This window comes from Ranitomeya imitator, chromosome 7 (assembly GCF_032444005.1).
Source record: "Ranitomeya imitator isolate aRanImi1 chromosome 7, aRanImi1.pri, whole genome shotgun sequence".
Taxonomy (NCBI): Eukaryota; Metazoa; Chordata; class Amphibia; order Anura; family Dendrobatidae; genus Ranitomeya; species Ranitomeya imitator.
Genome location: NC_091288.1, coordinates 186,646,604 through 186,670,975, shown reverse-complemented (window position 1 = coordinate 186,670,975; position 24,372 = coordinate 186,646,604). Strand labels below are relative to the sequence as shown.

Here is a 24,372-nt window from a genome sequence, read left to right as displayed (position 1 = left end):
TCTGGGTGCATTTCAAATGGTTTAATATCTTCAAGTAAACCAGAAATTTCATTTCATATTTTAATTAACTCGGTTCTTCTTTTCTCAATAATGAAGGATACTGTCGGTTTAGAGAAGTCATTAAACATGGCGTCCCATTGCGCCATAGTTTCTGAATTCCCAATATAACCTGTTAGTGGTTTATAGATTACTAGACCCTTTGGTATGTGATTAGATGCCAGATATCTTTCCAGTCTGGCAATATCCCATAGATCCCTCATTTTCTTAATTAAATATTGCTCAAGTTTCTTCAAAAATTCAATCACATTACTCATATCACTCTTATTGGGATCTATGGGATTTTCCTGATGTACTAAATGAAAAATTTTTTGGATCCTAAAGACCTTTTCTTTCCTGTCGGACCATAGTTCACTCATCGTAGAGAAAAAAAAAGGAGGAGGATGTGAAATGCTGCTGCCACTATCACTATTATACACTATCATTCAACACGAAAAGGGCTGTGAAGTGGTCCAGCATTTTATGTCCACGAATGGTACTATACCTGAGGAGCAGATTGCCTTTGTTGTGGATTGTATAGAGTTTATACTAACCCACAACTACTTTCGGTTTGGGATGCACTATTACTCCCAGCAGTGGGGGACTGCCATGGGGACCAAGTTCGCCCCCAATTATGCCAACCTGTATGTGGGCAGGTGGGAGCAGGAAACCATCTACCAGGGTGGCTCCATGCGGGCAAACCTGGTCCTATGGCAGCTTCTTATTGATGACATTGTTTTTATTTGGTCTGGTGGTCCCAATTTATTGTCCGATTTTATTAATGAATTAAATAAAAATCAATATTTTTTAAATTTTACAGCTACCACCAGCATCAAACAAATTAATTTTTTAGATTTGAAAATTTTTATAGAGGAAAATACAATTCAAACTCAAACCTACCATAAACCCACAGACTCCAACAACTACATTTCTTTGTAGAGTTGCCATCTACCAAGTTGGCTTATGAATGTCCATAAAAGCCAATTCATAAGAGTTCATAGGAACTGTTCAAAACCGAATGACTTTGACGTAGAGGCTGATACTTTAATTGAACGGTTCCATCATAAAGGATATGATAAGAACTTGTTAACACAAACGAGAGAGCTGGTGGAAAAATGACCACGTGAAAAATTACTCCAACATAAGGAGAAAACCAGGAATTATTTGACAAATGAGGAAGTCCCTATTATAACTCAGTACAACTCCAACAGTAAAATCTTGCAAAGGATTGTATATAAACATTAGAGTATCCTAAAGGAGTATAAGGTCATTGGGGAATACCGTCCTAGATCTATATATAGGAGGGCTAACAATTTGGGCAATATGATTATGCCATCGATTTCCAAACCCCCCAATTTATGAGATCCTGACCCGCAACATCTTCCATTTGTTTTGTTTCCCATGTAAAAGATGCCTATCGTGTAAAAAACTAGGAACCAAAAAACAATTTACCATTGCCAAGCAGTCCACAGAAATTGGCATCAAGGACTTTATTACATGCGCCACCCAGGGGGTAATTTATGGTATGAAATGCCCCTGTGGGAAATTATACCTAGGGCGAACTATACGCCCAATGAGTGTAAGAATTGCAGAGCATTTGCGCAATATTAGCAATAAATTCATGGGCCATCCTTTATCACAAACTTTGCAAAGTATCATGGGGGCCCAATTAAAGATATCATAGTCACTGGAATCAAAATAGTTAAAAAGAGTTGGAGAAAGGGCAATTTTATTCACCAAATGTCACGAGATGAGAGCAGGTGGATTTTTGAAATGAACACGCTTATACCCAATGGCTTGAATAGCAAAATAGAATTGTTCGCTTTTAATACATAATACAGGACTCTTACCAGCTGCATGATATTTAAGCGCCTATTCTGCTAACCAGACCATCCCTGACGAAGGAATCAGTGTATTCTGAAACTAGTTTGATTTTGGTCCATTGTGCGCTCCATAGCCAGTCACAATGTATCCTATGTGATGTGTATACAGCAGTCTAAGTGTGTCATATGTGATGTATATACAACAGTTTCAGTGTACATTTTGTGTTGGAAACAGCAATCTCAGTGTATGTTATGTGATATAAACAGCAGTTTCAGTTAATCTTATATAATGTATACAGCAGACTCAGGGAATCCCATATAATGTATACAGCACAATCTCAGTGAATCCTATGTAATGTATACAGCACAGTATCAGTGTATCCTATGTGATGTGCCTACAGCAGTCTCAGTGTATATTGCGTGATGTAAAGAGCAGTTTCGGTGAATCCTATGTAGTGTATACAGCAGTCTCAGTTAATCCTATGATGTATAGAGCACAGTCTCAGTGAATCCTATTTAATGTTTATAGAACAGTATCAGTGTATACTATGTAATGTATACAGCACAGTCTCAGTGTATCCTATGTGATGCATATACTGGTCTCACTGTATCCTATGCAATGTATATACAGCAGTGTCAGTGAATCCTATGTGATGTATACAGCACTTTCAGTGAATCCTATGTGATGAATAAACCACAGTCTCAGTATATCCTATATAGCAGTCTTGGTGTATCATATGCGATATACACAGCAGTCTTGGTGTATCATATGCGATATACACAGCAGTCTTGGTGTATCATATGCGATATACACAGCAGTCTTGGTGTATCATATGCGATATACACAGCAGTCTTGGTGTATCATATGCGATATACACAGCAGTCTTGGTGTATCATATGCGATATACACAGCAGTCTTGGTGTATCATATGCGATATATACAGCAGTCTTGGGGTATCCTATGTGATGTAGACAGCAGTCTTGGTGTAACCTATGTTATGCAGCTTCTGCTTGTCTCAACTACTAAATTAAGCCTCTTTGATATAAAGCAGAAATAATAGGTCAGATTTATGAAACTGTCCAATAGAGATTGTAACATACATAGTAACATAGTAACATAGTTAGTAAGGCCGAAAAAAGACATTTGTCCATCCAGTTCAGCCTATATTCCATCATAATAAATACCCAGATCTACGTCCTTCTACAGAACCTAATAATTGTATGATACAATATTGTTCTGCTCCAGGAAGACATCCAGGCCTCTCTTGAACCCCTCAACTGAGTTCGCCATCACCACCTCCTCAGGCAAGCAATTCCAGATTCTCACTGCCCTAACAGTAAAGAATCCTCTTCTATGTTGGTGGAAAAACCTTCTCTCCTCCAGACGCAAAGAATGCCCCCTTGTGCCCGTCACCTTCCTTGGTATAAACAGATCCTCAGCGAGATATTTGTATTGTCCCCTTATATACTTATACATGGTTATTAGATCGCCCCTCAGTCGTCTTTTTTCTAGACTAAATAATACTAATTTCGCTAATCTATCTGGGTATTGTAGTTCTCCCATCCCCTTTATTAATTTTGTTGCCCTCCTTTGTACTCTCTCTAGTTCCATTATATCCTTCCTGAGCACCGGTGCCCAAAACTGGACACAGTACTCCATGTGCGGTCTAACTAGGGATTTGTACAGAGGCAGTATAATGCTCTCATCATGTGTATCCAGACCTCTTTTAATGCACCCCATGATCCTGTTTGCCTTGGCAGCTGCTGCCTGGCACTGGCTGCTCCAGGTAAGTTTATCATTAACTAGGATCCCCAAGTCCTTCTCCCTGTCAGATTTACCCAGTGGTTTCCCGTTCAGTGTGTAATGGTGATATTGATTCTCTCTTCCCATGTGTATAACCTTACATTTATCATTGTTAAACCTCATCTGCCACCTTTCAGCCCAAGTTTCCAACTTATCCAGATCCATCTGTAGCAGAATACTATCTTCTCTTGTATTAACTGCTTTACATAGTTTTGTATCATCTGCAAATATCGATATTTTACTGTGTAAACCTTCTACCAGATCATTAATGAATATGTTGAAGAGAACAGGTCCCAATACTGACCCCTGCGGTACCCCACTAGTCACAGCGACCCAGTTAGAGACTATACCATTTATAACCACCCTCTGCTTTCTATCACTAAGCCAGTTACTAACCCATTTACACACATGTTCCCCCAGACCAAGCATTCTCATTTTGTGTACCAACCTCTTGTGCGGCACGGTATCAAACGCTTTGGAAAAATCGAGATATACCACGTCCAATGACTCACCGTGGTCCAGCCTATAGCTTACCTCTTCATAAAAACTGATTAGATTGGTTTGACAGGAGCGATTTCTCATAAACCCATGCTGATATGGAGTTACACAGTTATTCTCATTGAGATAATCCAGAATAACATCCCTCAGAAACCCTTCAAATATTTTACCAACAATAGAGGTTAGACTTACTGGCCTATAATTTCCAGGTTCACTTTTAGAGCCCTTTTTGAATATTGGCACCACATTTGCTATGCGCCAATCCTGCGGAACAGACCCTGTCGCTATAGAGTCACTAAAAATAAGAAATAATGGTTTATCTATTACATTACTTAGTTCTCTTAGTACTCGTGGGTGTATGCCATCCGGACCCGGAGATTTATCTATTTTAATCTTATTTAGCCGGTTTCGCACCTCTTCTTGGGTTAGATTGGTGACCCTTAATATAGGGTTTTCATTGTTTCTTGGGATTTCACCTAGCATTTCATTTTCCACCGTGAATACCGTGGAGAAGAAGGTGTTTAATATGTTAGCTTTTTCCTCGTCATCTACAACCATTCTTTCCTCACTATTTTTTAAGGGGCCTACATTTTCAGTTTTTATTCTTTTACTATTGATATAGTTGAAGAACAGTTTCTGATTAGTTTTACTCTCCTTAGCAATGTGCTTCTCTGTTTCCTTTTTGGCAGCTTTAATTAGTTTTTTAGATAAAGTATTTTTCTCCCTATAGTTTTTTAGAGCTTCAATAGTGCCATCCTGCTTTAGTAGTGCAAATGCTTTCTTTTTACTGTTAATTGCCTGTCTTACTTCTTTGTTTAGCCACATTGGGTTTTTCCTATTTCTAGTCCTTTTATTCCCACAAGGTATAAACCGCTTACACTGCCTATTTAGGATGTTCTTAAACATTTCCCATTTATTATCTGTATTCTTATTTCTGAGGATATTGTCCCAGTCTACCAGATTAAGGGCATCTCTAAGCTGGTCAAACTTTGCCTTCCTAAAGTTCAGTGTTTTTGTGACTCCCTGACAAGTCCCCCTAGTGAAAGACAGGTGAAACTGCACAATATTGTGGTCGCTATTTCCTAAATGCCCGACCACCTGCAGATTTGTTATTTTGTCAGGTCTATTAGATAGTATTAGGTCTAAAAGTGCTGCTCCTCTGGTTGGATTCTGCACCAATTGTGAATTGTATTTTTGCAATTGTGCGTTTTAATATTTTTAAAAAAGCATCAGGTCAATACTTAACCATGTATTTCACTCTTAAATTTTGGCAAAAGCTGCATTTTTCATGCAGTTTTTATAGTATTTTTCCATGTGTTTTTTTTTCAAACTTTTAGAAATGAAAAAGCGCCGATAACTACACCCACATTGATTCTGACCAAATTATACACATTTAAATCACAACACCAAGACGACAAAATAGTGGAGTAATGGAAATCACAGGATGGATAGATAAGTTAATTACGGTATATGCAAACGATAAAAAATGGAAAAAAAAAATTCAAAACATCTTAATCATTCACTATCGACTATGAGCAGCAGCAGAAGAAGAATTCTTCATAGATTTCTTACAATTCTGACACTAAAAAGTTAAATGTAATTTTTCCTTTGTACATTCTGAGATGTATTAAAAATATAGACAATTCTTGCATAGATTAACCAGTCTGTTTTCACCGTTTCGATCCGTTTATCTGCGCATTCCCAATAGGTTTTCCTGCTCGGAGCGTGCTAACTCCAGCTGTCCTCACATTCCTAGGTGTGTAGGTGATACCCATCCCTATGAGAACAGCTTATGTTCTATGATGCCGCGGCTATTAAGTCCTCATTTCTGGCAGCAGCTCCTGTAATGCATTAATGATACCCATCAGCCGCTATCCTAAGTGCTGTTGTGCTAGTGAACAATAGCTTTCCACTTTGCTTTACCAGTTGAATAATTATCTCTTCAGACTCGATGAATAATTTAGTGCAGTATTTTAACTCATTTTCAGGAGAGCGGCGAAGTGTTTGCTTCCTTCCTGCAATCAGGGTCATTGTTTAAAACTCAGAAGGTTTGACTTTTAAAAATAGGAACATGTATTGTGGTGTGTGCATAAAATTCATTCCCCTTCTGTACTCCTTTGGTATTCTAACCCACAACAATTCCCATTTCATTGTCCCCTCACCTCAAAATGTCTCCCCCACACACAGAGTATGATACCCGCCACTGTAAATTACCCCACACAATTTGCCTCCATACACACATAAAGTATGATAACCCCACAGTGCCCCCAGCAAAGTATGATGCCCCCACTATGTCCAATAGTTTATGAGGTGGCCACAGTGCTCTCATAATAGTATGATGTCCCCACAGTGCTACTCAATACAATATGATGCCCCATCTGTTCCCCCCTCACGGTATGATGTCCCTACAATGAGCCCTCAAATATGATGTCCCCATCAGTTCCCCCCACACGGTATGATGTCCCTACAATGAGCCCTCACAAATATGATGTCCCCATCAGTTCCCCCCACATGGTATGATGTCCCTACAATGAGCCCTCACAAATATGATGTCCCCATCAGTTCCCCCCACATGGTATGATGTCCCTACAATGAGCCCTCACAAATATGATGTCCCCATCAGTTCCCCCCACATGGTATGATGTCCCTACAATGAGCCCTCACAAATATGATGTCCCCATCAGTTCCCCCACACGGTATGATGTCCCTACAATGAGCCCTCACAATATGATGTCCCCATCAGTTCCCCCACACGGAATGATGTCCCTACAATGAGCCCTCACAATATGATGCCCCCACAGTTCACCCACGAATTGTAAGGCCCCAAAGTGACCCCCAACACAGTATCATGCTTACACAATGACCCCCCTACACTCAGTATGACACCCCTACAGTCCTCCGACATAGGATGATGCCCCCATAATGACACCATCCCGTGCAGAGAATGATGCCCCCAGTTACCCCCTACATACCCTCACCTACAATTTATGATAGCCTTCAAAACGATGCCCCATAATGACATCCGTCTATACACAGCATGATCGCCCAGTCACCCCCACCCACCTATTATGATGCCCCCACAGGCCCACCACACAACATAATGCCCTTGAGTCCTCCACACCTCCACTAGTGCAGCTGAATACCAAAAAAAAAAAATTTAGGGAAAGGGGTATAATATTCAATAAAAGTTGAGTTACAACATTAATAAAACTAGGTACACATTTAGTCAAACTGACATTCTATTTAATCCTGGGAATATATATATATATATTTCTTTTGACTATAGCTTTTTATTGAAAAACAAGACAAAGGTGGAGAGGATTTTTGGTACTCCTTACTGGCACCCAGCTGTATCATAGACTATATTTGGTGCTTTCTGAAAGCTTTCACCCTACTGGCATACCTGATACAGCTCTGAAGGTTCTCTTGTCGGTGCTGCGGGCAGAGGAGGTAATCCTGGCAAATTACTGGAATGACTCATGTAGCGTTCAGTGTCCACCTTCAACTAAAAAAGTTAATAAAATTATTACTGGGAAAGGTAAAGTCACCGTATGAAACAAAATACAATAACTTGTTAACAATTTATTAAAAAGAATAGTAAAACTTTATAACCTGAAAAACAAAATGAAAGCAATAACTAAAACACATAACAAAACTTCTCCACATCTTAATATATGGTTTCAATATTGTGGACATGTTTAGGATTTGATTATAGAAAATTACATTGTAAGTTACTGACTTTGACAAAAAAAAATGTAATTTTACATAACGGAATCAATACTTTTATTATATGGTCCCAAATAGTTTCAGCTGTAATGTAACTATTAACAATAAATCACAATCTAAAGTGAAAACAAATATTTCAATACTTGGCAGACTGCCCTGTGGCAGTGTAGACAGTGTACTGAGGTGGGCTCTCCTGGATACAGAGAAGCCGGGAACAAGGAAAACAGCCAGCACCAACCTTGCCAGATTAACTTTTACTGACCAATTTGGATAGAATACTTTTCCAACCCCAAAAAATGGTGAAACAAGTTAACTCACACACCCAGCCAAGACTGACCAGGACCTCTGTGCTCCACAACTCCGTAGGCTTAGAAGTGTTAACTACAATGCTATAATTTACCTACGGTAATTGGGCACCTGCCTAGTACGGGCACCGCATGTTTGCCTAGAATTCTTGAATAATCAAATGTACAGTATGTCAGGGATGGCCTATTGGTGGTGCAGAATAGGAGCTCACAAACTTAACCAAATAACTTTAAACCCACTTCTCCCCACCCCATGGGTAAAGAAGCACTCCTTAATCGGAGCAGGCACGCATGGTGGAGTTGGATGCTCCTAGGTAGAATCCAGTTATCGATCTAGTACTGCACTGACTCTGATGCTATCAAGTGCCTGTTTCTGCCTGTCTGAGTTAGGCACCGAATTAACTGTGTGTGTGAGCACGCTCCCAACGTGATCCCTGCAGTAGGCCTGAGCTCAGGACTTACCAACCTGGGTGTAGTCGCTCTAACACTGCAGAGTTGCGTGCGCCTGACCGAAAACTGCAGGAGATGGCCCATCTCCAACCGATGCGTGGTACCACTGCTAGCTTGCTGGAGGGGCTTCTAGCTGCATCGCTGATACCGACTCCTGGGGACTACGGCTCATCTCCCTCCATTTGACGTCGTCACTGCAAACTTCTCCCCTGACCGTGGAAATTGAGTGGGACGATATTCTCTGTTATTCAGAGCGGTCTTTGCCTTCCAAGGACACATGGCTCTGTGGATGGTGTTGGATGGAGATGCAGCACATCCTCCCTCCTCTAGCTCTCATTTTATTTTCAAAATCACTGCGATCCGCCCCTTCCTGTGATGCACTTCCACCTTGTTACTTGCACCGCCTCACCGCCGGCCCATATCCATAGGATCGCGGTGGGTCTGAACCCTAGTACGCACCACTTAATAAGGTGACCAAAATTACAGCGACTGAGGTCTTCTGGGATATTTGCATGCCACAAAGCTCAGATTTATATGTTAGAAATGATTAGAAAACCTTGTATCATTTTCTTCCTGTAACCATTTATACCAAAACTACTGCAATGCCCTGCACATGGGGTAATTGACATAGCCCATGAGAAAAATTTTACAAATACAACATTTCTAATTGGAGTTAATTGCTAATATTATTATTATTACACCTACTATATAATGGGACAGGATCTTGGAGTTGGGAATACCCCTTTAAATTTATGAGGGTAACGTGAAAAAATGTGGAAATTAATACTTTTTCAAGGCGCTGTATAATAGAGCTATAGGAATTATGAGACAAACTTTATGTACTACATATATGAAAGAAATCTGAGTAACAAAAGTACACGGCAGCACCGTCATGCCTTAGGGAGGTATCAATTTATTTCTCCTGACATTCCCGAGGTATCGTCGAATAGTCAATCCTTGAGTCTCTTACTTAGATACGCATGCCTTTCATGCATTCACCAGGATTGATGTCAATCGGCACATCAAAGGCTTATCAACATGAATACACATTTACTGATGTTATTTGCTTACGGGAAATAAATAGTATGCTGAAAAGTTTAGAAATGAATATATGAGAAATGTCAATAGATGGAGAGGTCGTCGACTTATGCTCCTAAATAATGTACAAGCTTATTGATGGACTTCTCTGTTGTTGGTTAGAACATTGGTCATAAAAAATAATAAGAAAAAATATAAGAAAATATTCCAGACATTCTAAGCCAAGGTTCTCAACTTGTCCCACCACATGGTTACAAATCACAGTGTTAATGAAAAGTCTTAAATGGGTATTCCCAGAATAGGATAGTGGATAACTTTTTGATGGCCGGTGGTCCGCCACTGATTACCATAGAATGGGGCTCTGCTTCTTGAATGGAGAAGAGGTCCACGTGCTCAACCTCTATTCATTGTCTATAGGACTGCCGAAATAGCCAAGTGCTGTACTGAGCTTTAGCTGGAAATCCCAAACACAATGAATGGAGCAAAAGGTTTTACATGTCAATCTCTGCAACATTCACAAAGGTTTTTGGAAACCAGAGCCAAGTTCTTGGGATCGCTAGGACTTCCAGCTGTCAGACCCCTAGTGATCAGAAAGTTTTCCCCTATCCTATGAAGAGGTGATCATTTTCTATTTTAGAAATAGGTTTTTAATCTCCAATAAAGCAAAAAACTCAACTTAGCAATTCAATAACATTGTGTTTGACATTCTTTCAGTCATGTATAAAGTATGATCACGTTTTTCAGCATCACGTAACATAAAGAAGATAGAACAGAGCAATTTGGACGTAGTATTTATCTAAATTAAAGGTGAGAATAACACATGGAATATATGTGAGGTTACATAAATGTACATGATTTAAAAACCAGTCAGTCATACAAGTTACCACTCCGATCCCCCATCCCCGTTACCATCATCATGCTTATGCACATTAAAGAAGCCCTCCCATCAAAGATTTTATCCTCTTAACATATTTCAATCATCATATTATATAGCACTGTGTATTTACAATTGCTCATTTTGCCTTTCTACCCAGTTAATTCTTCTGTTTTCCATTAGGTCTATGACATCACATGTTTAAAAACTGACTAGCTGAATCCTTAGCTCTATGTAAAAACAGGAGGTCAATTTTCTCTGCACAAGTCATAATTAACTGCAAAAGTTCCCGACAGGGGAAGAAGGAGCAGCAGAGTCAGGAGGGGGATGGTAAATGTAGGGACAAGAGACTTCCTATTTCTACATAGAGTAGAGAAAATAGAAGAATTTAGTGTGTAGAAAGGCAAAATGAGCAATTGTAAGTGCTATATAATATGATAACTGACTGCAATATATTAAGAAGCTAAAAACTTTGATGGGAGGAGGAGTGCGTCTTTAATTAAACTTTTCAATAGATTAGCCCGCCTTCTCCTTTACAGTGACTGTTTCCATCTACCTCCCCAATCCTTTTTTAAATATATGTATGCACATTTCCTACTAGTATAAAAAATAAGACATATTTAATGACCAATTACCCAAGAATGACCCAAACCTCTCTACCAATCCTAGGAGAAATGCCAGGGAAAGCTCATGATCCGCCAGATACACCAACGTGTCATCAATGTATAGATATACTACAGGGTGGGCCATTTATATGGATACACCTGGGTGGGCCATGTATATAGATACACCTAAATAAAATGGGAATGGTTGGTGATATCAACTTCCTGTTTGTAGCACATTAGTATATGGGAGGGGGAAAACTTTTCAAGATGGGTGGTGACCATGGCGGCTGTTATGTGTTACGGAACTACTAAGCACTCAGAATATGTTGTGCAGTTATATGCATGTATAATAGGTTCCATGTGAGTTGCATCAGCCCACAGGCTGCGCCCCTGGGCAGAGGGGAGAAGATATCCCCCTTCTGTCCTCCCCCACCTTTGTAATTCCCACAGTAAATATCGGCACGCTCCGGCCCCCTGCGGCTATTGTAATGTATGTCTGGCCTGCCCTCTGTATCTGTGTGATATATTCTGTGTCCTGTGAATAAAGTGTTGTCAGACTGGAAATACGTGGAGAAGCAGTGATATTTTATATGCTCCCAGGTAACCAAGGATTTCCAGCCAGCGTCCTTCATTCAGACTCCAGCCAAAGCAGAGTGGACCTCCTGAAACACGGGGTGGTACTGAAAAAGGTACCCAAGCTTGGTAGACCCCGTTACAGCGGCCATTTTGAAATCGGCCATTTTTTAATGCAACCATATAAATGGTCCACCCTGTATTTCAGTTATACAGGGTTAAACAAGACCTTTATATTGATCTTGGTGTATAGCCATTGGCCAGAGCGAAAAAATAAATGAAGCGATAATGGGCGTCTCTACCTCGTTCCTCTATTTATGGGAAAATACTTAGGTATATCTAGATTTGTACATATCTTGGCTCTGAAGGATTCATATAAATTGAAGCACTCATGCCTAAGAGTTGGGAACAATGTTCAGATGAGTAAGAAGTATTTGAAAATACTGACACTTGCCAGAATAAGAGGGTTTACATAGATCTACATATGTGGTCAGTTTTAGACGTATAAGTGCTATTTATGTTTTTTTTACAGATGGCACTCATACCTGGGATAGACTATGGGGCTGTTCATATGTCAGTGGTTTTATGTGCACCGAGTGGTCCTTGCAAAATCGTGGAGACGTGTCCGATGTTGACCTGAGTGTTGGATCAAACATAGCAATGAAGGTCTATAGGTTCGTGAAAAAAGTCGGATATCACTTGGAAACCATCACGGAATGATAGAAGAAGGTGGAGAAACTTTTTTTATTTTTTATTTTTCTCACTAGAGAAAAACTAATGAAACTCAGACCAAACTCTTATGACACTGATTGAAAAACTCTGATGAAATTCTGATCAGAATTACTCATGAAACTCGATGCGATTTCCCTGTACAAGAAAATCATCGATGCGTGCATGAGTTCTTAATCCCTTTACCAAGATATACCCTGGATGTATTAAACCTATGAGATCCCTTTCTTTGTTTTTTTCTTACTGCTACATTTACTCTGCAGAACCTTAGTTGCTTGAAATATATTTTTTTAATAAAAGAAAAGTCAGGAAATGAGTTTTTCCTTTAGAAATCACTTTACATCTTTTCAGCAGCCGCTTAATGCAAATCACAATACTGGAATTATGAGCTTGTAACTCTGCTGAGATGATGCCGATTTGCAATTATGGAAAACCCGCAGAGAAGATTTATTGTCTGATGGTCTGATATTAAAAAAAAGACAAGACGATACAAGAACATATTTATTTCTGATCACATGGAAAGTTCTGTGCCTGACAGATAATAGCCGTAGTGCCTGTAACATAATTGCAGATATAACACCAATAATATGCATAGACATTAAAATTGAAAATATTTTTTTAACCTCATTTTACTATTCAATTTATCCAAATTCATTAAAGAATATGTCTGAGTTGAAAAAAACCATTTTATATTTTAGTTATCTTGTTCTGAGTGAGAGTCTGTAATACACAGTCCAGAGCTGAAATCTCAATTCCTTGCTGGCTCGGTGTCTACACATATCTTAAACTTGTGATTTACATTCTGAGAGCTGTACCCCAATCTCCTGTATATTATAGGGGCTTATCTAAGAAAATGTTCAGGTTGCACATTTGGCCTCTGTTTAACAAATAACCTGGGACTTCATCCGATGTTACCGGAATCAGTGATGGATGCCCAATGGTGACATTCATCAGCAATGGACTGATATGGGATTCATTTAATGGATACATTGTTACGTTTTTCGTAACACATTCATTAAAATGATGCCAGTATAAGTCACCCATAGGCTATAATTGCTGCGATTTAATGGACAGATCATGAAAAGCTATTGAAATGCTTATGATGTGTCCATTAAAGATGTCATATCACCAATAGGTTAATATGGTATCCATTAAACGAATGTGTGTATTTACCATTTCTGGAAATATCATAGTCTACTATACAATTCCATTCTACTTTTTTTGAGGTGTAGTAACGACAGACAAAGACATGTAGTGTTGGCGTCCCTGCATCCTTTCCTCCCTGGCGTCCCGCTGATTCACTCACTGCCCTGGCCCTCATCCCCCACGTCCTCCTCCTGCTTCCAGGGGTCTGCGCATGCCTGGCAGGTCCCTTAGGATTGCATGCCCCTGGTCTAGTAAAGACACAGTGCACATTGTCCAACCGTCTCGCCAGCCAATGGCTGGGAGACACTTAACATTTAAGGCACCTCCACCTATTGGGAGCTGCCTGAGAAATGTGTTTGGTCAGTTAGTCTGCACGCTTGCTGGTTCTCAGGTGCCTTGTCTGTTAGTACTTGCCAGTATCCACTAGTTTTTATTAGTACCTGCCAGTACCCACTTTTTCTTGCTCGTTCCTGCCTATCCCTGCTTGTGCCTTACAGCAACTGCTTGCCTAAATACCAGCCATACCTGCCTGCACCTGCCGTGCCTGAATTAGTTGTGCCAGTCTGTGTACCAGCCGTACCTGCTAGCACCTGCCCTGTCAGTCTGTATACCAGCCGTGCAAAAAGGAAAAAAAAGAGCATGAACCGCACATCCCAAATTCATACTTTGATCTAAAGCCGCTAGGCAAAAATTTATATACTGAACATGAGGTTTTCAGTTTAACATTCTGATCAGACTGTATGAAGCCCACTGCCACTTCACGGCAAACCTCGTAGTGGGTCCTATCGCCCTAACGGAGCGGAGCCGTGCGGCAACCACCGCCACAGCGGCCACGCACCAGCAGGGCGGACGGCCTGTTGCCCCACAGCACCCATGCTGCGAGACTGAGCCCCCATGACTCCAGACCGCGCCGCCCCACCAGCACAAAGCCACAGCAACAATGGCCTCCACACAGCACCAGCACCAAAATGAAAGGAGCATTGAAACTCACCTTCCTCCAGCTCTTCAGTGAGAGCCAAAATGGGCTAGACCCCATACTTTGCAGTCTCCTGCTAATTAAAATCACCTGTGCCAAATGGGAGGAGTGCTGGTCCAAGAAAGAGACAAGAACATGCTTTGCAAAAAGGAAAAAAAAGAGCATGAACCGCACATCCCAAATTCATACTTTGATCTAAAGCCGCTAGGCAAAAATTTATATACTGAACATGAGGTTTTCAGTTTAACATTCTGATCAGACTGTATGTCAAAGCCACTGCCACTTCACGGCAAACCTCGTAGTGGGTCCTATCGCCCTAACGGAGCGGAGCCGTGCGGCAACCACCGCCACAGCGGCCACGCACCAGCAGGGCGGACGGCCTGTTGCCCCACAGCACCCATGCTGCGAGACTGAGCCCCCATGACTCCAGACCGCGCCGCCCCACCAGCACAAAGCCACAGCAACAATGGCCGCCACACAGCACCAGCACCAAAATGAAAGGAGCATTGAAACTCACCTTCCTCCAGCTCTTCAGTGAGAGCCAAAATGGGCTAGACCCCATACTTTGCAGTCTCCTGCTAATTAAAATCACCTGTGCCAAATGGGAGGAGTGCTGGTCCAAGAAAGAGACAAGAACATGCTTTGCAAAAAGGAAAAAAAAGAGCATGAACCGCACATCCCAAATTCATACTTTGATCTAAAGCCGCTAGGCAAAAATTTATATACTGAACATGAGGTTTTCAGTTTAACATTCTGATCAGACTGTATGAAGCCCACTGCCACTTCACGGCAAACCTCGTAGTGGGTCCTATCGCCCTAACGGAGCGGAGCCGTGCGGCAACCACCGCCACAGCGGCCACGCACCAGCAGGGCGGACGGCCTGTTGCCCCACAGCACCCATGCTGCGAGACTGAGCCCCCATGACTCCAGACCGCGCCGCCCCACCAGCACAAAGCCACAGCAACAATGGCCTCCACACAGCACCAGCACCAAAATGAAAGGAGCATTGAAACTCACCTTCCTCCAGCTCTTCAGTGAGAGCCAAAATGGGCTAGACCCCATACTTTGCAGTCTCCTGCTAATTAAAATCACCTGTGCCAAATGGGAGGAGTGCTGGTCCAAGAAAGAGACAAGAACATGCTTTGCAAAAAGGAAAAAAAAGAGCATGAACCGCACATCCCAAATTCATACTTTGATCTAAAGCCGCTAGGCAAAAATTTATATACTGAACATGAGGTTTTCAGTTTAACATTCTGATCAGACTGTATGTCAAAGCCACTGCCACTTCACGGCAAACCTCGTAGTGGGTCCTATCGCCCTAACGGAGCGGAGCCGTGCGGCAACCACCGCCACAGCGGCCACGCACCAGCAGGGCGGACGGCCTGTTGCCCCACAGCACCCATGCTGCGAGACTGAGCCCCCATGACTCCAGACCGCGCCGCCCCACCAGCACAAAGCCACAGCAACAATGGCCGCCACACAGCACCAGCACCAAAATGAAAGGAGCATTGAAACTCACCTTCCTCCAGCTCTTCAGTGAGAGCCAAAATGGGCTAGACCCCATACTTTGCAGTCTCCTGCTAATTAAAATCACCTGTGCCAAATGGGAGGAGTGCTGGTCCAAGAAAGAGACAAGAACATGCTTTGCAAAAAGGAAAAAAAAGAGCATGAACCGCACATCCCAAATTCATACTTTGATCTAAAGCCGCTAGGCAAAAATTTATATACTGAACATGAGGTTTTCAGTTTAACATTCTGATCAGACTGTATGAAGCCCACTGCCACTTCACGGCAAACCTCGTAGTGGGTCCTATCGCCCTAACGGAGCGGAGCCGTGCGGCAACCACCGCCACAGCGGCCACGCACCAGCAGGGCGGACGGCCTGTTGCCCCACAGCACCCATGCTGCGAGACTGAGCCCCCATGACTCCAGACCGCGCCGCCCCACCAGCACAAAGCCACAGCAACAATGGCCGCCACACAGCACCAGCACCAAAATGAAAGGAGCATTGAAACTCACCTTCCTCCAGCTCTTCAGTGAGAGCCAAAATGGGCTAGACCCCATACTTTGCAGTCTCCTGCTAATTAAAATCACCTGTGCCAAATGGGAGGAGTGCTGGTCCAAGAAAGAGACAAGGACATGCTTTGCAAAAAGGAAAAAAAAGAGCATGAACCGCACATCCCAAATTCATACTTTGATCTAAAGCCGCTAGGCAAAAATTTATATACTGAACATGAGGTTTTCAGTTTAACATTCTGATCAGACTGTATGAAGCCCACTGCCACTTCACGGCAAACCTCGTAGTGGGTCCTATCGTCCTAACGGAGCGGAGCCATGCGGCAACCACCGCCACAGCGGCCACGCACCAGCAGGGCGGACGGCCTGTTGCCCCACAGCACCCATGCTGCGAGACTGAGCCCCCATGACTCCAGACCGCGCCGCCCCACCAGCACAAAGCCACAGCAACAATGGCCGCCACACAGCACCAGCACCAAAATGAAAGGAGCATTGAAACTCACCTTCCTCCAGCTCTTCAGTGAGAGCCAAAATGGGCTAGACCCCATACTTTGCAGTCTCCTGCTAATTAAAATCACCTGTGCCAAATGGGAGGAGTGCTGGTCATGTGGGCTCAGTCTCGCAGCATGGGTGCTGTGGGGCAACAGGCCGTCCGCCCTGCTGGTGCATGGCCGCTGTGGCGGTGGGCGCCGCACGGCTCCGCTCCGTTAGGGCGATAGGACCCACTACGAGGTTTGCCGTGAAGTGGCAGTGGGCTTCATACAGTCTGATCAGAATGTTAAACTGAAAACCTCATATTCAGTTATATTAATTTTTGCCTAGCGGCTTTAGATCAACGTATGATTTTGGGATGTGCGGTTCATGCTCTTTTTTTTCTTTTTTGCAAAGCATGTATACCAGCCGTACCTACACCTGCCTTGTCTTCCAGTATTCTTGCTGTGCCTGCCAGTACTTGTAAAAATCCACTCATTCCTGGCTCTACCAACTACCTGCCTCTTTGGGGGTCAGCTGCCGTGTGTTCGAGGTAACTTCCTGGTGTCTATCCAGAGCCAAGTCTAACTCCACCATCGGAAGCTCTAGCGAAGAGTCATGCCTCTCCAGGCTCTCTTCTATTCCACCACTATTCCCGTTACAGGTGAAATGGATTTCATCCTAACTAATGGATCCCCATGGAGATGTATACTAAATGTAGGGAAAAAACAAAGTGTAAACCCAGAATAAGATAATACATTTATTTAGAAAATTGGTGACTTATTCAATACTAACTTCAATACTGCCGAAAGTATTTCTCCAAGATTATTACAGCAATTAGACATGCTTGCTTTGCTATACACATGTTTATTTCCTTTGTGTGTATTGGAGCAACACAAAAAAACACAAAAAAAAGTAAATTGGACATAGTTTCACACAAAACCCCCAAAATGAGCAGGACAAAATTGTGGATAGCCTCAGCTTAATGTTTGGTTGCAAACCCTTTTTAATAAATTACTGCAATGAAACGCTTCCTACAACTATCAACAAGCTTGTTACACCTCTTTCAACTGGAATTTTAGACCAAACTGCTCCAGGTCTCTCATATCTGAGGGTGCCTTCTCCCAACAGAAATGTTAAGATCTTGCCACAAGTGTTCAATGGGATTTAGATCCAGTCTCATTGCTGGCCACTTCCGAACTCTCTGGCGCTTTATTTTTATCTATTTCTGGGTGCTTCTTGAAATATGTTTGGGGTCATTGTCCTGCTGTAAGACCCATGACCTAGGACGCAAACCCAGCATTCTGACACTGTGTACTACAAAATCCTTTTGTAATCTTTAGAGTTCATGATGCTTTTCTCACAGTCAAGGCACCCAGTGCCAGAGGAAGCAAAACAACCCCAAAACATATTTTAAGCTCCACCATATTTGATTGTAGGCAATGTGTTTTTTTTTTTGTAGGCCTCATTCAGTTTTCGGAAAACAATAGAATGATGTGCTTCACCAAACAGCTTATCTTGGTCTCATCTGTCCACAAGACGCTTCCTCAGAATGATTTTGGCTTATGCATGCACATTATGGCAAACTGTAGTCTAGCTTTTTTATGTTTCTTTGTCAGCACTGGGGTCCTCCTGGGTCTCCTGCCATAGCGTTTCATTTCATCCACATGTCAACAAATAGATTGAGCTGACACTGATGCACCCTGAGGGAATGGACTGGGGGACAATATTCAGGGCCTGGCTGAACTGGGACCAGGGGACTTTGGGAACAGGACTGGCCACAGCGGGACCACGGGTCTTAGGATTCAAGACTGGCCACTCCAGGACCTGGGGACAATGTTTGTGCACTGGGTGCAACAAGCGTAGTGCATTTACTATATTTGCGCACTGCCTCTTTAAGAGCAGGGGAGCATGCACACTAAGTGCACCGCCGGGAACTACGGCTCGCGCACCAGGAAGTAGCATAAACACACCCCGGGAAACCATGCAGAGAGCCATGACAGTGAGTAAGCTGGCATTCCTGCTTGGAGGGAGAAGAGGACACCATGCAGGGGCGATGTCAATAGCACTACACAGTGCCATGGGTTGTAAACTTCTTGATTATATTGCACACCGTGGACAAAGGAACATCAGATCTTTGTAAAAGGACTTGTAACATTGAGACTGCTGAAATTTTTCAATAATTTTGTTTCTCAAGTCCTCTTTCTGTTCTCTTCTCCTCTTTCTGTTCTCCATGCTTAGTGTGGCACACACAAACAGACAATGCAAAGATTGAGTCAACTTCTCCCCTTTTTATCTGGTTTCAGGTGTGATATTCATATTGTCCACACCTATTTCTTGCCACAGTTGAGTTTGACGTGCTTGAAACAAAGTTGTTAACTCACAATTTTTGAAAAGTGGCAACAATTTTGTCCAGCCCATTTTGGGAGTTTTGTGTGAAATTATGTCCAATTTTTTTCTTTAATTTTTTTTTTGTGGGGTTCCAATGCACACAAAGGAATTAAACGTGTATAACAAAACGTGTAATTGCAATAATTTCCTGGGAAAACACTTCATTATCTGGAACAATTTCATGGGTGCCACCACTTTTGGTCATGATGTGTATATATATATATGTGTATATATATATATATATATATATATATATATATATATATATATATATATATATATATATATATATATATATATATATATATATACAGTGGGGCAAAAAAGTATTTAGTCAGTCAGCAATAGTGCAAGTTCCACCACTTAAAAAGATGAGAGGCGTCTGTAATTTACATCATAGGTAGACCTCAACTATGGGAGACAAAGTGAGAAAAAAAATTCCAGAAAATCACATTGTCTGTTTTTTTTAACATTTTATTTGCATATTATGGTGGAAAATAAGTATTTGGTCAGAAACAAAATTTCATCTCAAAACTTTGTAATATATCCTTTGTTGGCAATGACAGAGGTCAAACGTTTTCTGTAAGTCTTCACAAGGTTGCCACACACTGTTGTTGGTATGTTGGCCCATTCCTCCATGCAGATCTCCTCTAGAGCAGTGATGTTTTTGGCTTTTCGCTTGGCAACACGAACTTTCAACTCCCTCCAAAGGTTTTCTATAGGGTTGAGATCTGGAGACTGGCTAGGCCACTCCAGGACCTTGAAATGCTTCTTACGAAGCCACTCCTTCGTTGCCCTGGCGGTGTGCTTTGGATCATTGTCATGTTGAAAGACCCAGCCACGTTTCATCTTCAATGCCCTTGCTGATGGAAGGAGGTTTGCACTCAAAATCTCATGATACATGGCCCCATTCATTCTTTCATGTACCCGGATCAGTCGTCCTGGCCCCTTTGCAGAGAAACAGCCCCAAAGCATGATGTTTCCACCACCATGCTTTACAGTAGGTATGGTGTTTGATGGATGCAACTCAGTATTCTTTTTCCTCCAAACACGACAAGTTGTGTTTCTACCAAACAGTTCCAGTTTGGTTTCATCAGACCATAGGACATTCTCCCAAAACTCCTCTGGATCATCCAAATGCTCTCTAGCAAACTTCAGACGGGCCCGGACATGTACTGGCTTAAGCAGTGGGACACGTCTGGCACTGCAAGATCTGAGTCCATGGTGGCGTAGTGTGTTACTTATGGTAGGCCTTGTTACATTGGTCCCAGCTCTCTGCAGTTCATTCACTAGGTCCCCCCGCGTGGTTCTTGGATTTTTGCTCACCGTTCTTGTGATCATTCTGACCCCACAGGGTGGGATTTTGTGTGGAGCCCCAGATCGAGGGAGATTATCAGTGGTCTTGTATGTCTTCCATTTTCTAATTATTGCTCCCACTGTTGATTTCTTCACTCCAAGCTGGTTGGCTATTGCAGATTCAGTCTTCCCAGCCTGGTGCAGGGCTACAATTTTGTTTCTGGTGTCCTTTGACAGCTCTTTGGTCTTCACCATAGTGGAGTTTGGAGTCAGACTGTTTGAGGGTGTGCACAGGTGTCTTTTTATACTGATAACAAGTTTAAACAGGTGCCATTACTACAGGTAATGAGTGGAGGAAAGAGGAGACTCTTAAAGAAGAAGTTACAGGTCTGTGAGAGCCAGAAATCTTGATTGTTTGTTTCTGACCAAATACTTATTTTCCACCATAATATGCAAATAAAATGATAAAAAAACAGACAATGTGATTTTCTGGATTTTTTTTTCTCAGTTTGTCTCCCATAGTTGAGGTCTACCTATGATGTAAATTACAGACGCCTCTCATCTTTTTAAGTGGTGGAACTTGCACTATTGCTGACTGACTAAATACTTTTTTGCCCCACTGTATATATATATAATGTGTGTGCTTTAAAGTGTTTTTGTTTTGAGCCAATTTGTAACAGAAATACTTCCACCGTGTGGTTCCCTTTAAGTTCAAATTACTAATACTAACCTACAAAGCCATAACCTGACTCCTCCATATATCTCCGAACTAATCTCCCGATATCTTCCCTCACGTAATCTCCGGTCCTACCAAGACCTCCTTCTCTCCTCCACACTTATTCGCTCCTAACCCAACCGCCACCAAGACTTCTCCCGAATATCCCCTATCCTCTGGAATTCTTTGCCCCAACACGTCCGACTATCCCATCTCTTCAGGAAAGCCTACAGCCTGCACTGACCCCGCTGCTTCTTCATCACTACCGAAGATACCGCCTCACCAACACCGGAGCTCCTGCAACCCTCAACCTATTGTCTCCTTCCCCATAATCCTGTAGAATGTAAGCCCGCAAGGGCAGGGTCCTCGCTCCTCTGTATCAGTCTGTAATTGTTAGTTTTCTTACTGTAAGTGATATCTGTAATTTGTATGTAACCTCTTCTCATGTACAGCACCATGGAATCAATGGTGCTATATAAATAAATAATAATAATATGTGTGGGTCAATACACGGGGGGGGGGGGTCTTGACACCTAATTGCTTATACTGTAGATAGCACTGCGACCCGCACTTACCAGGAAGGGTGGGGATTGAGGGAGAACGATGCCATGCCAAAAATCCTAAACATTTTGAACCACTAAATATGTACAGTTCTTAGTCATATCATGACTTAGAACCATACGCACTTCTGGGTTCGAAACGCGTTGTATTTTTTTTATTTTTTTTAAATGGATCAATAAGCTCTCTTTTTACTTGGAGATTTGGAGTGAGTGTTGGACAAGATTACCGTTTTTTCACTGGATTAGTGTTGCATTGATACTTTAGGAAATGGTCACAAAATGCCTGCTGTGTCTGTTAGTTTAGCTAAATCTGCACTGAGCAATAACCATGTATTTTCCTGCCTATAGTATTGAGATCCAGTCACAGGAGAGCAGATTCGCTTCATGAACTTGTCTGACAGTTAGCAGGTCTTCTGCAGCTTATCAGCTCTCGTGACAGAAATCCGGCATTTCTCTTGCCTCATATGAACAGAAACCCACAGCATAATAATACAGTGAGCTACTTCGCTAACAAGACGCCATAGAGGTGTCCAAGAGTAACAAGTGGCAAAAATCTCATATGGGCACTAAGCATACTAAATGAAATGCTAAAACTGGAAAGACAAAAACCCAAATAGGGTCTTATCTGCTAATCAAGTGGTATAAAAAAATTCTAGGTACCCTCATCTGTTAGGGTTGTGACAGTCACAACTCCCGTAGAAGCATGTAAAAGCTGCAGTAGGACCACCACGGAGATACATTGCAATAAATGAGGAATATGGTGTTTCAGGGTCCGCGCTGCGCAAGGTTTAAAGATACGATCACACACAAAACTGAAGCATGAATGCGATTTATTTTGTGGACGCGTTTCAAGGTTTTTCGAACCTCTTCTTCAGGACCAAACCACATTGATAAGTGCTTCTATTGAGCCGTAATTAGTAAGAAGCTCCATGCCACTATGCTTTACTACAGCTACTCTTAGGGCTCACACTGGGCAAAAATGCTGCGTCAACTCTCTGCAGCAATTTCACAAGAAACCTCAGGGACATCCAAAGTCCCAAATGCACACGAAATTTGATGCCGATTTGTCTGTAAATGTGCCACTTGAGATAGGTTAAAGGGAATCTGTTACTTATAACCTGTGGATATGGGGTTAATCTCCAGGTTAATAGCGTTCTGAACCTGCCCTGCTCCGGCACTTAGACTTCCGCTGCCGGGAGGAAATTAACTTTATTCCGGCAGCGTTCATGGTCCCGGAACAGTTTCAGCCAACGCTCTGTGTATAGAGAGAGGCGGGTGTAAGTCTTTCCCTGGAACTGACTGACAGAAGGATCAGTATTAGAGGACATTACTTCAATAAAATGGCGCCAGAGTCAGTGCGTGCGCATACCGCAATCTCCAGCGCCATTTTATTGAAGACACTGTATATGCGAATTCACAGACATAGTGTCTTAAAAAAAAATGGCATCGGAAATGAACTAATAATAAATATGTTCATTACCCGGGTGTAGAACGGATTCAATAGCTAGTATACTGTATTCTGCAATATCACAGATTTCTAACCACAGGAGGACTAAGATGGCAGTTACAGGGGTGATGAGCAGTCCCCCGACTGCCATGGTAACAAATCGGTTCCCCGCAATCGTGTTGCAGATAGCCAGTGGTAACCGATGTGTGACGTCATCTAAATGCCCTATCAGAGATTGATGACGGTGACATTTAGATGGTTAAACTGCAGCTACTGGAGCAAGATTCTATTGACAGGCAGATAACGGCTATGTCACGCGTATGCCTGGTTGACGCACTCAGCTCCTGAGCCAACTGAATACTTTCCTTGGCCAAATATGATGAAAATGTACATAATTCATCTTTAAAAAGTTAAAGGGGTTATCTGGTCACATTATATTGATGACCTTGGGATAGTTATCAATTTTAGATCATTCAATGTTCAACGGCAAGTGCCGAGTACTGCAGATCAATTCGATATTTGCATCCAACCACCTGCTGGAGCTAATGACAGGTGATCGGTAAGGGGGACGGGTGTCAGACCCCAACACATCTGATACACAGTACTAATTCTGGCTGCATTGTAATTCTTCCCCATGGGTGCTGTGAACCTGCTCATCTGGGACCTACATATTAACAAATAAGGAAAAATTAGAGCAGGAGATAGAGTTATAAAAATACCAATGTGAACCAGCTCTAAGAGAGGGCTCAATTTTGCTTTCACTAAGGGGTCACTTCTCCTCCTGAGCTCATGACAGTAGGGGTCTACTCTCAGTGACATATTTCTACCAAGCAAATAACAAAGTCTAGTACATGACTGACATGACATGACTCAGAAATTGCTTCAATATGGGA

The 24,372-nt window shown here is 42.2% G+C and overlaps 1 protein-coding gene across 1 annotated transcript in view; it reads right to left on the bottom strand.

Annotated features, from left to right (window-relative positions):
• DNAH3 (dynein axonemal heavy chain 3) overlaps window positions 1-24,372 on the bottom strand; it is a 332,604-nt gene that overhangs the window by 284,126 nt on the left and 24,106 nt on the right. The window contains exon 2 of the mRNA XM_069734194.1: window positions 7,565-7,666. Coding sequence (XP_069590295.1) covers window positions 7,565-7,666 — 102 coding nt within the window. The remainder of the gene's footprint in view (window positions 1-7,564; window positions 7,667-24,372) is intronic.